Here is a 13,042-nt window from a genome sequence, read left to right as displayed (position 1 = left end):
GTTATCGGCTACAACAAAAACATAAACATCATCATCATCATCATCAACATTATTATATAAAATACAGTTGTCCCGACTACGCACATTTCTTTTCTCATGCTATGTTAAGTTTATTAATTATTTCGGCGAAAATATATTTATCAATGGAAAAACCACGACAATGTTTGGTGTTTGTGTTTGATTCTCATGATATAAGTCAATTAAAACATTTTGATTAGTTTTAAATCATTTAGTTTATCCAATTTCTCAATTAATTTTTCAAGTGCTTTCGCTTTCATTTGGTGTTGAACTATTTAAATCGCATTCAATCATAATAATAAAAACAAAACCATTCAACAAAAGAGAGTTGAGTGTGAAGGCTATTGCCATATTGGAATTGGCTCACAATTTAAAATGTGCAGTTTTTATCTGTTTTTTTTTCTAAACTGATAAGCCACGACGTGTTTGATATTGACACATCAAAGATTTGCTTATGGTCGAATGTTCTTGTAAATGTCGGCTAAAAGCAACACTTGATGGATAATAGGTATACTTAAACCTTATCATGAGTAAACAATCAAAGTCAATCCACGCCAAAAAAAATAAATGGTAAATACAATGAAAGGCAAATAAGGGACATTCCAAAATATATTCTTAGTCATTTGATAGCAATTTTGCTTTGAAAATCTATAAAAGTTTATTTTCATCTCAGATAAATGTGCCACATGATAAAAATCCGTTAATGAATTTCCGAAGCCCAACATTTGAACAACCAAACGTTTTCGATACATACACATTCAAATATAGGAAAACAATAGAAAAAAAAAAGAGTTGGAGGTTGATTTAAGTTGGCAATGGTTGTTCAACAGGCAATCATATGAGTCAGAGCAACAGCATACCAATACACAGATAAATGCGTGTCTCAGACGTTCATATTGGAATTGGTTTGACGTCTAGTTTGAATTGTTCGATTTCGCCGCCACATTGATTGAGACTGAACGTTTCGCCTGTATCTGTCAAATATTCCACTGGACGAAATGTCAAGTAGACGGAAAGCAAGTATGGCGCCATCCATTTCAGTGCGAAATCGTGTGCAGTCAAATAGCAACACACATCAAAGATCTACGCGATAAAATACAGAGAGTACGCACACATTAAACGTCTCATTGTGTCCAACTCAACTGAAATTATACGCAACAAAAGAGAGAAAAAAGGAATAGAATCCGTTCGTAATGTTGTTATTGTTTTGAGGAAACGAGGAATTTTTAATTTTGCACCGTACTTGATAAATTTTCTTCGTCACATTCAAGTGTGTCGCATGTGGCAAATGTTGTGCGACGTATAGAGCAACTTCAACGTGGAAAAGAATTCCACGAAACTTGAAAAAAAAAAATTGTTACATAGAAGCGAGACGAGACGAGAAAGAGAACGAGAACGAGCATAGAGTACATTGGAGCTGTGAGACATACAGACGAAGTACGAATCAATGATCGTTTTGTTGTGTAATTCGTCGATGTATACACATTATCGCCGAAATAAAAAATAGCGATTTGCCAGTGGCTACTCAACGAAAAACGGCAACGGTAGCATTACACAAATCGATTGAACGCGATTTTATTTTTTGAAGGGAAATTTGTGCTTACAACAACAATAACAAAGATATACACACATAAATATAGTACCGAATTATTGATGAGCCATGAGTGTTGATGCGTACGGTTCGAGCTCACAGACGCTCACTTTTTTGGACACGGAAGAGCATGAGTTGATCGGTGGTGCGGATACACAAGGAACGGACTTTGACTTTCGTGATTTCACCATCCCGTCACAAAGTCAAACACAAGCCTCACAATTGGATCATTTAACGGGCGGCGGATCGAGTCAGGTAAATTCCGAATGAAACAAATCAAAGCCATTTCCGGCAATTGATTTCAATGAATCAGCCAAATTTCATTGTTTTGACTTTCGATAGACGATTTTATATTCAAACTGGTTTTGTCATGATTTCATCAAAAGCGAAAGTACAAAGCTATACGCACAATTTGCAGGTTATGTTGACTAAGCAGTTTTATTCGGTTTATTTCCAGTTGAATGGCATTGGAGCAATCAAACGAAATGACGGCACACACCAGAAATTGGCAATTATCACCGGTGGCATGGCTGAATTGCAATTCGAAGAGGAGGACGACGATGCGGTAGCACAAGTACAGGAATTACCGTTGCACGCTTGCAAATACTGTGGCATTCATGAACCGAGCACCGTTGTCATGTGTAATGTGTGTAAAAAATGGTTTTGCAACGGACGTGGCAATACGTCTGGATCGCACATTGTTAACCATTTGGTGCGTGCAAAGCATCGAGAAGTTACACTTCACTCAGACGGTCCATTGGGCGAAACGATCTTAGAGTGCTATTCATGTGGTGTTCGAAATGTGTTTATTTTGGGTTTTATACCAGCCAAAGCTGATTCGGTGGTGGTTTTGTTGTGTCGACAACCATGTGCCGCTCAAAGTTCACTGAAAGATATGAGCTGGGACCAAGAACAATGGAAACCACTGATATCCGATCGATGCTTTTTGAGCTGGCTGGTCAAAGTACCAAATGAACAAGATCAAATGCGTGCACGTCAAATTTCCGCGTCGCAAATCAACAAATTGGAAGACATTTGGAAGGAGAACAATGATGCAACGTTTCAAGACCTTGAGAAACCGGGTGTCGACACGGAGCCAGCTCAGGTACTTTTGCGTTATGAAGACGGGTTTCAATATCAAAAAGTCTTTGGGCCATTGGTTCGTTTGGAAGCCGAATACGATAAGCGATTAAAGGAGTCGCAAACGCAAGAGAATATTGAAGTTCGCTGGGATGTTGGCTTGAATAAGAAAACCATCGCATATTTTACGTTGGCCAAAACCGACGGTGATATGAAACTGATGCACGGCGATGAGCTTCGCTTATCGTACGTTGGGGAAATGCACAAACCATGGTCTAGCAATGGACACGTGATCAAAGTACCAGACAACGTAAGTAACCATGAATTAAAATCAAGGCCATTTACAATTTTTCATACTAATTCGAATTCATTTCATTTCTTTAGTACGGCGATGATGTGGGTTTGGAATTGAAAAATAGCGCCAGTGCTCCAGTCGAATGCACATCCAATTTTGTTATTGATTTTATTTGGAAAGGAACATCGTTCGACCGCATGCAGTATGCCTTGAATAAATTTGCTGTGGATGAGAACTCCGTTTCGAACTATATCTACTCACGGCTGCTTGGCCACGGCAGACAAGATGGTTCCGATGAAATCACCTTCCGCAACCAATCGCTGCCGAAACATTTCAGCGCACCAAATTTGCCCGATTTGAATCGATCACAAGTGTACGCTGTTAAGCATGCACTTCAACGTCCACTCAGTTTGATTCAAGGGCCACCAGGTAAGATTTTGCTATTCATTATTTGTATATTTGTCATGAAATTCATTGATTAAATTCGTGTTTTTTTCGCCTCAAAGGTACTGGTAAAACTGTTACGTCGGCCACCATCGTCTATCAGCTTGTTCGTCAAAATGGTGGTCCAGTCCTAGTTTGTGCGCCAAGTAACACAGCCGTCGATCAATTGACGGAAAAAATCCATAAAACCAATTTGAAAGTGGTGCGTGTTTGTGCAAAATCCCGTGAAGCGATCGACTCACCCGTCAGTTTTCTGGCATTGCACAATCAAATTCGAAACATGAAAAGCAACTCGGAATTGCAAAAGTTGCAGCAATTGAAAGATGAAACCGGTGAATTGTCATCAAGCGATGAAAAACGCTACCGAGCATTGAAGAAAACATCTGAACGTGAACTGTTGGAAGCGGCTGACGTTATTTGCTGTACATGTGTGGGTGCCGGTGATCCGCGATTATCTCGCATCAAATTCCATTCAATTTTGATCGATGAAAGTATGCAGTCGACTGAGCCGGAGTGTATTGTGCCAGTGGTGCTTGGAGCAAAGCAACTCATTCTCGTGGGTGATCATTGCCAGTTGGGCCCAGTTGTAATGTGTAAAAAGGCGGCTAAAGCCGGTTTATCGCAAAGTTTATTCGAGCGATTGGTTGTACTCGGCATTCGACCGTTCCGTTTGGAAGTTCAGTATCGTATGCACCCGGAACTGTCACAATTCCCGTCGAATTTCTTCTACGAGGGCAGTCTGCAGAATGGTGTGCGTGCCGATGAACGGAAGATGAAGAATGATTTCCCATGGCCGCAGCCAGACCGCCCAATGTTTTTTTTGGTTACACAAGGTCAAGAAGAAATTGCCGGCTCGGGAACATCGTATTTGAATCGAACCGAAGCGGCAAATGTGGAAAAAATCACCACTCGCTTCTTGAAGTGTCGTGTTAGTCCTGAGCAGATTGGAATCATCACACCCTATGAGGGTCAACGTGCTTATTTGGTACAGTACATGCAGTATCAAGGTTCATTGCACTCGAAATTGTATCAAGAGATTGAAATTGCCAGTGTTGATGCGTTCCAAGGGCGTGAAAAAGATATTATAATTATGTCATGTGTTCGGAGCAATGAACATCAAGGAATTGGTTTTTTGAATGATCCACGTCGTTTGAACGTCGCATTGACGCGTGCCAAGTACGGTATAATCATTGTTGGTAACCCAAAAGTGCTGTCAAAGCAACCACTATGGAATCATTTGTTGAACTTCTACAAAGAACGTAAATTATTGGTCGAAGGTTCACTCAATAATCTAAAAGAGTCAATGGTTCAGTTCTCTAAACCAAAAAAGATTGTCAACACATTTAATCCTGGCACACATTTCATGTCGAATGCCATGTACGATGCAAAAGAGGCCATGGGAGCCGGTTCATTCTACGATAAGAGCAATGGAGCTCTGAACAATGGCTTAGGTGGTTACAATGCACCGTATATGCAACAGCAAATGCCTTTGCAACAACCCATGCCGAATGCCGGCTTTCAGCGAAACTCTATCGATATGTTTGGACGCAATCACGATCCAATTGGCTACATATCACAAGATCGTGTTCAAGCGGCTATGAATAACAATATGCCGGTGCCGGTTGGTATGTTCATGAACACCATGTCAAATGTTTCGCAACGTTTCTACAATCAAGCTGCTCAGGCAGCCCAGCAAAATCAACGGCAACGCAAATCAACATCAAAAACTCCATCGAAACCGCGTCCAAGCAACTCACAAGCCGGTTTCAGTCAAGGCAACCCACTTACACAGGGAATGTCACAGAATATGAGCCAACCGGGTTTCAGTTTGTCACAGCAACCCGATCTACTGTTCAACGACTACATGAGTGGCGACTATCAATCACAAATGGACAACATCTTGTCACAAGACTCATCCTTCCAGGTATACCTACTCAAAATCTGATACTTTGCATTTTTGTTCGCTTTTGACCGTCCTCTTTCGACTCAAAAGGCACCTGAATATGTTTCTAATTTTCATTCTTTCCATTTCTCCAGAGCCAGGGCGGAAATTTTGGCAGCGGCACCGCTGGTGTTCCGCCATCAAATCGATTTTCGTAACAGAACTTGGGCTTAACGACAAACGTGAATGGTGTTTGAATAACAAATGGAAACGAGATCACACACACTTACACAGACATTGAGTTACGTTATAAGAACAATCTAAATGAGGAGACCATAAGGCCACATGGAGAATAAAACCAATCAAAAGCGGTACGTTTTAAATCGAAGCATTTTACACAGTAAATATTATCGTTGTTTCATTCAACTCACAACGACAACACGGGAGGCTGCTGAATGAAACGAACGAGAGAGATCATGATGTGAAATGAAAGTAACCACACATCAAACGGAACAACAACAAAAAACAGAATGAAATTTGTGGTAAGTCAACAGCAAAAAACCAAAAGAATAAAAACCAATCAGCGTACCGTTAAAGTGGAAAACTTTTAACTAAATATCAATAAAATAAAAAAAAGGGAATGAAACAAAAAACATACACACATACAAAAATAAACAAAATGCGCATTAAGAACACAAAAAACGGAAGGGATTTGCTTGAATTAATTATATTTGAAATTTGCACATCATTCGAGTTAAATACAGTTAGAAAATCAAGATTCAGACGCAAACCTTTTTTTCTGCATGCGAAAGAAAATGTCAGAACCAGAGCAGCTGTATATGCTTTGCATTGCACGCGAAAGAAATGTGACGTTCGTGTCGAAGAAGAACTGAGGTTTAGCAAAGGCCTCGGCAGAATATGATAGAGAGAGAGAGAGAGAGTGAGAGTATGGCCGAAGAAGAGCGGTTGATCCTTGAAACGATGTACTTTGATTTAAAAAAAAATTGTGGCTATTTAGTAGTTTGACATTCAATACTTCTTGGAAGATGGCTGAACATCTTCCGGCCACTCCAGAAACAAAGCGACTCGCCGAGCATGTCTGTTTTAAGATCACCGTTTGTACGAAACAAATGTGGTTTAACTTCGACTGTTGCATATACTGAATTTTGTTTTTTTCATTTTCGGCTTCGAAATGGGTAGTGTTCTGCCAGTGAAAAATAGAAAAATGAAAATCTTCAATATACCGCTTCCATTTTTTCAATTCATTTGCGCATTCTTGATGCAATCAAGAGCAAGATCACTTACGTTTTTTTCTTTCTTTTTACTGTCTTTTTAACCATTGTTATTGTGAATTTCAGTTTACCATAAATTTTTTTCCAATTCCCAAAACCCAAATTTGTCACCTCAAATATCATAATTCTATGAACAATGATTCAGCAAATGAAATGTTCAATATTTGTCGAAAGAAATAGTTCTTTCATTCAATTGTTTTTTCTCTATAAAAAATGCTTCCTCTTTTTTCCATTTTTCTGTTCTAATTGGACATAAATCGGAATTTAAATTTAAAAAAATGTCATATAAATGATTCTGATGAAATTTTTTTTAACAAAAATAATTTGGCTATTCGTAAAAGAGAATCTTAAGAAGGGAAACAAATTTTGGGAATTTTTTTTCTTTATCTTTAATTTTTGTTTATCATAAATTTGAAACAACAAAAAATGTCAACTAATAAAATTTGATTTTTGTTATTCCGATAAAATGAAATGTTGTTTAAATTTTCGTCATTATTTCAAGTGTCAAAGCGTGGTGCATGGTCAAGAGGTAGGTAATCAAAACACACAATTCATTTATTTTCATTGGTTTTTTTTTTATTATGAAGTCATTTCTTAAACAGCTAAGCGACTAAAGCTATACACAAAAAAACAGTAGATGGAAAGGTGTTGATTTTTTTGTTGCTGTTGTTGTTGTCGCTAAAGTAAGTTCATTTGCAGACAAGTCCAAAACAAATGATACCATTTCAAAATGGGAAGTTCCGAGGTCGGAATCAATGAATAAATTTTGCGGTTGTAATAACTGTTTCCCTTTAGACAGACAGATAGATGCATGTGGAATGTGATAAACAATTCAAGACAAGGAAATTAAGATATGTGGAAATGTGGTGAACTAACTAAATGGCATGGTGACAGAAACATGTTTGATCTGACGTATATGAAGCAAAAAAAAAATTCGTGTGAATATTTCTACCAAAAATGATTACTACAATGCTTTAGTACCGCTTCTCCAACTACAAAGAACATCGTGATTGCGAATTTCGCAAGTATTTTTTTATTTGCTCGACCTAAAATTATCCAATTGGCCGAATCACTCACCGAACGAAAGAGAAAAAAAATATTGAAAATAAAGACGACTTTTTCATGCAATAGTCTTATCTATCATATGTAAATTGTAACCCCTAATCTATACATTTATTGTAATTTCAATTTAGATATTTTTTTTTGCTTCACGATTTTCTTTTGCATTTTATTGATTTTTTTTCGCTTCTTCTTCATTATACTCGAATAAAATTCTATGCAATATTTCCGAATTGATAGTGGTGTAATCCGCCGCAGTTCATTTGGGCGGACATTCATTTAATTGCTATAAGAATAGATTCAAAAATGGCCATGTGTGTGTTGGTTTTTTCTCTTCTGAATATTTAATAATTTTGAATAAAAGATAAACGAGAATAAGTGTAATTTTTCCGTTCCTTGATTTAGAAAACATTTTTTTTTCTTTCATTTTCAGCTGTGTGAATCTTATTGGATTAGCTTCTCTAGGTTTCAATGTGTTCTCCCTTTTTATTTGTTTCTCTAACTAAATGGTTTTCATCATAACACTTAAACTTGAAGGTGGTTCAAAACTCAATCGCCGTTTCACATTCTCATTCGTTTGTTCTGGTTTTTAATTTAACTTAACGATAGCTGATTCAAAGCAAGCAGTCGCTCAACAGCAGCATTTATATCTCCGAATGTTGCGATCAAAGCTAGAGATAGAATAAAATAAATGAAATGGATATGGTTAATTGATCTCATTTTCAAATATATGTTAAAATTAGGGATGTTTTCTTAACAATGTTCGAATTTACCTTGTAAATTAGCTTCTCGATTGACAAAACCCATGGATGCTAGTGTGTCTAATTGTGTAGAGTACCGTTGTTCCGGTGGTAAATTTGGATTGGCACCGGTTGACATTCCGTTCATCATTCGTGACATAAATTCAGAGAATAGTGCTGGATTTGCTTGAGCCGATGGTGTGGTTGAATTGGTAGTATTGGCGTCTGTAGCTGTGTTCGAAGCGGTTGTGGTCGAGCCAGTTGTTGAGGTGTTTGATGTCGTTGTAAAACGTGGTGGGGGCGGTGGTACGCCCAAGTTTCCAACTAAACCTGGTGCAGCCGTACGCAATTGTTCCATACCTGAAATGATTTTTGACGAGAACAAAAACAAAAACAATAAATTTTTGCATTTTTCATTCACTTGGAATATTGGATTTTCTCATCACACTAGCAGTTTCGGCTGTTCTCATTAACTCACCCTGTTGAATTTGCATTATGGCGTCCAGTGCTTGTGGATTGGACATCATTTGCATGACTTCGGGATTTTGCATTTGCTGCAACATTTGCGGCATCATGGTTCTCATTTGCTCTTGCATTTGCGGATTGTTGGCTAGCATTGGGCTCTGATTGATAAGATTGGCTGCCATTTGTGGATCGGCCGACATTGCCTCCATCATTGACCGTGTATACGGGGCATTCATTAGGTTTTGCATCATCGTTGGATTGTCGCTCATTTGTTGAAGTAAACTTTGCATCGATGGCGTATTCAGAATGTTTGTTGGTGCCGCATTCGTTGAATTTTGTTGTTGATTGTTTCCACTGCGCGATGCCCATGGATTCGGCAATGGATCACGATTCTCAGCGCCCTGCTGAGGATTTGCTCCCGACGAGTTGTCCACCAAGCCGGAGAATGGATTACCCGCAAACGATTCAGTTGCGGCATTAAGCATTGGCTCTTGAATATCTCGATAGATTCTTTGTAGCGCACTATAGCCTCCGGGCACACTTTCCAAGTTCGACATTGCTCGATCGTGGCTTCTCATTAGCTCTTGTAACATTGCTGGGTTTCGAGCAAGTTCCATAGTTTGACGCAGTAAATCTGGGTTATTCAGCATATGAGAAATTTCCGGATTGCGTTGCATCAAGTCTTGCATTTGTGGATTTGACGTTAACAGCGATCGCATTGTCTCCGGATTGTTCATCATTTGCTGCACAAGTGGATTGTCCAGAACGGTGCGAATCATTTCCGGATTGCTCATGAGTTCGTTCTGCATTTGAGCTTGCAGATCCATGAAGGTGTTGGAGCCAGCACCCAATGCGCCTAATCCAGCCAATCCACCCAATTGATTCAATCCGAATGGTGTTTGACGAACGTCAGCCGGCGGTCGGGAGGGTCGTTCCGGTTCGGCCTGTGGTTTCGATTTAATCACCAGATGCACTGTCAGTCCATCTTTCACATTATGCTCCTTCAATGTTTCGTTATCCTTCATGATTTTACCGGCAAAAATTAGGCACAGCTGTTCAACATCAGCCTCGAATTTTGGTGCGACTAATTCTTTGAACTGTAAAAAAACAGCAATAAAAAACAATTAGTACCACAATTTACGATTTGAAGCGGAAATTAATTTAAAAAAAACACTCATTCACTATTGCAATATAGTTCAAGTACGATTGGCACGAGCAACATACTTCCATGCATTGTAATCGTTTATATAAAATCACAGATAAAAATGTGCAATTCCATTTTCTTTTTCTTTCTAGAAATGTCAAAGAAACACGTCTTTCAAAACGAAAATCTTTGAAATGGCTCATGTAATAATGCATGGCACACACGAAACAGATATGTAACAACAAAAATATACGATCGTAACTCGTTCACACTGTATTTCCACCAAAATATTATTCATCAGCAGTATTTTTATCGTGTGTCACACATTCGTATGACTACAACACAATTAAAGCCGATTTCCATTTCCAATTTACTTACGTCTTTGATTTCAGCATTTTCGTCCACCGTAAATGATTCTTTTGATTTCGGTGTTTTCACTGTAATCGTGATTTTATTCGAAGCGTCTTGTCCCTCTGCCATTTCTCTTTTTTGCACAAATCAACTAAACAAAACAAAATTGCAGCCAAAAAACAAAAATGTACGATTTTAATTTGTCAATTTAGCTAGATGTGTATTGCGTTTGAAAGGCGAAAAAAACCTGAATGAGGAAAGAATCGAGAAATTGCTACTATGACTTGGTAATTTACACAGACTGTATGTGCAATCGGCTATGTTGGCACAACTGTCAAACATAATCATTGTGTTTAGTTGATTGGAGCGCACTCTGGCGGTCATTCGAACGACGGCGCCGCAATGACACTGACAGTAACTTGAATATCGTTTCACACGATTCTTGAACTGGTAGCAATTCGCACACCGAACATTTTTCATTCTGTGATACATTTTCCCCACACAAAGTGAAACGCTATTCAAATCTCACAAATGCATCCAACGCAAACGGTGCGATATGAAAAACTCGACTTTTTGGGCGAAGGTCAGGTATGTACAGAAATCAGAATAAAAATCATTTCATTTAGAAATGTGGACAATGTGCGACTAAGTTTTTTTTATTTGTTTCTGATCACAGTTTGCCACCGTATACAAAGCGCGGGACAAAGAGACCGATGCAATTGTCGCTGTGAAAAAGATAAAAATTGGTTCGCGCGAAGAAGCCAGAGATGGTATCAATCGAACAGCGTTACGTGAAATTAAATTGTTGCACGAATTGCAACATGAAAATGTGATTGGATTGCTGGATGTATTTGGGCACAAATCGAATGTGTCACTGGTGTTTGATTTCATGGATACAGATCTCGAGGTGATCATTAAAGACCCAAAAATACCCGTTCTCACACCGGCCATGATTAAGTCATACATGATTATGACACTCAAAGGTCTCGAATACTTGCACATGAACTGGATCCTGCATCGAGATTTGAAGCCCAACAATTTACTGGTTAATTCGAATGGCATTCTGAAGATTGGTGATTTTGGTTTGGCCAAATTTTTCGGCTCTCCCAATCGCATTTACACACATCAAGTCGTCACCAGGTGGTATCGATCACCTGAGCTGCTGTTCGGTGCACGACAATATAGCACTGGTGTTGACATTTGGGTAAGTGTTAATTTGAGCGATTTTATTTAGATTCGGGCGAGAATATGATACAATTTATAGGCTTAGGCAAATTGATCGAATGATTTTTTTTAAATGGAAATTTTCATTTTGTAGGCTGTTGGTTGTATTTTGGCTGAATTGCTGTTACGGTAAGCATTTTGAACAGGTTTCAATTTTACTCAAAATGAATATTTCAATATTCCTCTAATTTTCTACTTTTTCTTCTAAATAGAGTCCCATTCCTGCCCGGCGACAGTGATATCGATCAGCTCACAAGAATATTCCAAATGTTCGGAACGCCAACCAACGAAACATGGTGAGTTCATTGAATTGATTCAAAGTAAATGAAATTCTCTTTCACGCCAAATGTTTCTCTGAATTCTTTTGGCCAAATGTATCTCAATTGCCCCGTTTTCTCTGAATATTCTAGGCCAAATATATCTCTACTGCCGGATTACATTCAATTCAAAACGTTTCCTGCAATTCCATTGAAAGAAGTTTTCACAGCGGCCAGTAATGATCTGCTGATGTTAGCCGAAAAATTAATGGCACTGTATCCGCACAATCGATGCACGGCCAGCGAAGCCCTTCGAATGGAATATTTCGCAAACAAACCGGCGCCGATGGAAGGCCACAGACTGCCAATGCCAGTTTCCAATGGTAGCAATAACAACGATGACGAAGAGCACAAGCCGAGCATTAACTTAAAACGCAAAATTGAAGCGATTGCCGAAGGTGTTTCCGTTCCCAAAAAGCGGTTGCAATTCTGAAATAAATTAGCTCTAGTACATTCATCATTCGTCATTTTTCTGTTTCTTTCATTTGAAAGTAAAATTGTGTATTTGAGAAAAAAAAACAAAATTCTTTCCCAGTTTCTGAAACGAATTGTAAAAATTAAGCATTCATTCATAGGTTAGAAATTCTTGAAATGTTAAAAATAAATCTTTTTTTTGCAATGATTAAAATTTACTGATTTTCAAAACATTTTTTTGATTGTAATGATTAAACTTACTTCCGTTTTTTGTTATCTCATTCTCGAGCCAATTTTGAGGCTTTTGACATTTTTCCTGTGGATAAAACCAAGAATAAAACAAATACATGTTGACTCAAATAAAACAACGGTTTTGTTTGGTTTATTCCGTTTTTAATTTTTTTCATCGTTTTCTTTTATTGTTTTTCATCCGGTTCATATAAACAATATGATTTTACATAGGTTTTTCATCTCTTAATTTTTCTGTTGAACAATTTCTTAGCTGATTTTGTTTACACGATTGGCGGAAAAAAAGCAACACTTAACTTTCCTCTAAATAAGAATAAACCAGATTTTTATTTTATACTTTTACCACGACTGAATATTCAATTCTTTCCCATTCATATATCCTGTTTCTTGTTTCTTCTTTTGTCTTCAAAACGCGATACGATTTGATTTTATTGCAAGTCTTCGATAGCAAAACATTTGCAAACCGAATTCGAAGAG

General features: G+C 38.1%; 3 protein-coding genes across 4 annotated transcripts; 2 read left to right on the top strand and 1 right to left on the bottom strand.

Annotated features, from left to right (window-relative positions):
* The first annotated feature begins 142 nt into the window (after positions 1 to 142).
* LOC129580512 (regulator of nonsense transcripts 1 homolog) lies at positions 143 to 7,069 on the top strand. The gene is made up of 5 exons (XM_055470990.1): positions 143 to 1,864; positions 2,067 to 2,999; positions 3,074 to 3,413; positions 3,491 to 5,352; positions 5,466 to 7,069. Exons 1-5 carry the CDS (start codon positions 1,679 to 1,681, stop codon positions 5,526 to 5,528), a joined length of 3,384 nt encoding a protein of 1,127 aa, XP_055326965.1. The 5' UTR covers positions 143 to 1,678; the 3' UTR covers positions 5,529 to 7,069.
* An 87-nt stretch (positions 7,070 to 7,156) lies between these two features.
* Positions 7,157 to 10,698, bottom strand: LOC129580515 (ubiquilin-1). 2 transcript variants are annotated; one of them, XM_055470999.1, is made up of 4 exons: positions 10,389 to 10,698; positions 8,880 to 9,963; positions 8,435 to 8,761; positions 7,157 to 8,332 (listed from the first exon to the last, which is right to left on the bottom strand). In XM_055470999.1, exons 1-4 carry the CDS (start codon positions 10,488 to 10,490, stop codon positions 8,256 to 8,258), a joined length of 1,590 nt encoding a protein of 529 aa, XP_055326974.1. In that variant the 5' UTR covers positions 10,491 to 10,698; the 3' UTR covers positions 7,157 to 8,255. The 2 variants fall into 2 exon arrangements, with proteins under 2 accessions (XP_055326974.1, XP_055326975.1); XM_055471000.1 differs by lacking the exon at positions 10,389 to 10,698 and adding an exon at positions 10,091 to 10,353.
* A 54-nt stretch (positions 10,699 to 10,752) lies between these two features.
* On the top strand, positions 10,753 to 12,549 carry LOC129580519 (cyclin-dependent kinase 7). Its single transcript, XM_055471003.1, has 5 exons — positions 10,753 to 10,949; positions 11,038 to 11,565; positions 11,680 to 11,714; positions 11,798 to 11,881; positions 11,996 to 12,549. Exons 1-5 carry the CDS (start codon positions 10,893 to 10,895, stop codon positions 12,333 to 12,335), a joined length of 1,044 nt encoding a protein of 347 aa, XP_055326978.1. The 5' UTR covers positions 10,753 to 10,892; the 3' UTR covers positions 12,336 to 12,549.
* Positions 12,550 to 13,042: the final 493 nt, after the last annotated feature.

Source organism: Sitodiplosis mosellana, unplaced genomic scaffold (genome assembly GCF_009176505.1).
Source record: "Sitodiplosis mosellana isolate CC-2019 unplaced genomic scaffold, AAFC_SMos_1.0 Smas_scaffold_1, whole genome shotgun sequence".
In the NCBI taxonomy this organism is placed as follows: domain Eukaryota; kingdom Metazoa; phylum Arthropoda; class Insecta; order Diptera; family Cecidomyiidae; genus Sitodiplosis; species Sitodiplosis mosellana.
Note: the sequence above shows the minus strand (reverse complement) of the source record. Positions and strands in the feature narration are given on the sequence as shown.

What these genes read in the sequence shown, in the direction of transcription:
- LOC129580512 (XM_055470990.1), top strand. Translation starts at nt 1,679, where the DNA reads ATGAGTGTTGATGCGTACGGTTCGAGCTCACAGACGCTCACTTTTTTG. An exon ending in CGGGCGGCGGATCGAGTCAG is followed by an intron (nt 1,865 to 2,066) that starts GTAAATTCCGAA and finishes GTTTATTTCCAG; the next exon opens with TTGAATGGCATTGGAGCAAT. An exon ending in TGATCAAAGTACCAGACAAC is followed by an intron (nt 3,000 to 3,073) that starts GTAAGTAACCAT and finishes TCATTTCTTTAG; the next exon opens with TACGGCGATGATGTGGGTTT.
- LOC129580515 (XM_055471000.1), bottom strand. Translation starts at nt 10,225, where the DNA reads ATGCATTATTACATGAGCCATTTCAAAGATTTTCGTTTTGAAAGACGT. An exon ending in AACGATTACAATGCATGGAA is followed by an intron (nt 9,964 to 10,090) that starts GTATGTTGCTCG and finishes GTTTTTTTACAG; the next exon opens with TTCAAAGAATTAGTCGCACC. An exon ending in CATAATGCAAATTCAACAGG is followed by an intron (nt 8,762 to 8,879) that starts GTGAGTTAATGA and finishes AAATCATTTCAG; the next exon opens with GTATGGAACAATTGCGTACG.
- LOC129580519 (XM_055471003.1), top strand. Translation starts at nt 10,893, where the DNA reads ATGCATCCAACGCAAACGGTGCGATATGAAAAACTCGACTTTTTGGGC. An exon ending in GCACTGGTGTTGACATTTGG is followed by an intron (nt 11,566 to 11,679) that starts GTAAGTGTTAAT and finishes TTCATTTTGTAG; the next exon opens with GCTGTTGGTTGTATTTTGGC. An exon ending in TTGGCTGAATTGCTGTTACG is followed by an intron (nt 11,715 to 11,797) that starts GTAAGCATTTTG and finishes TCTTCTAAATAG; the next exon opens with AGTCCCATTCCTGCCCGGCG.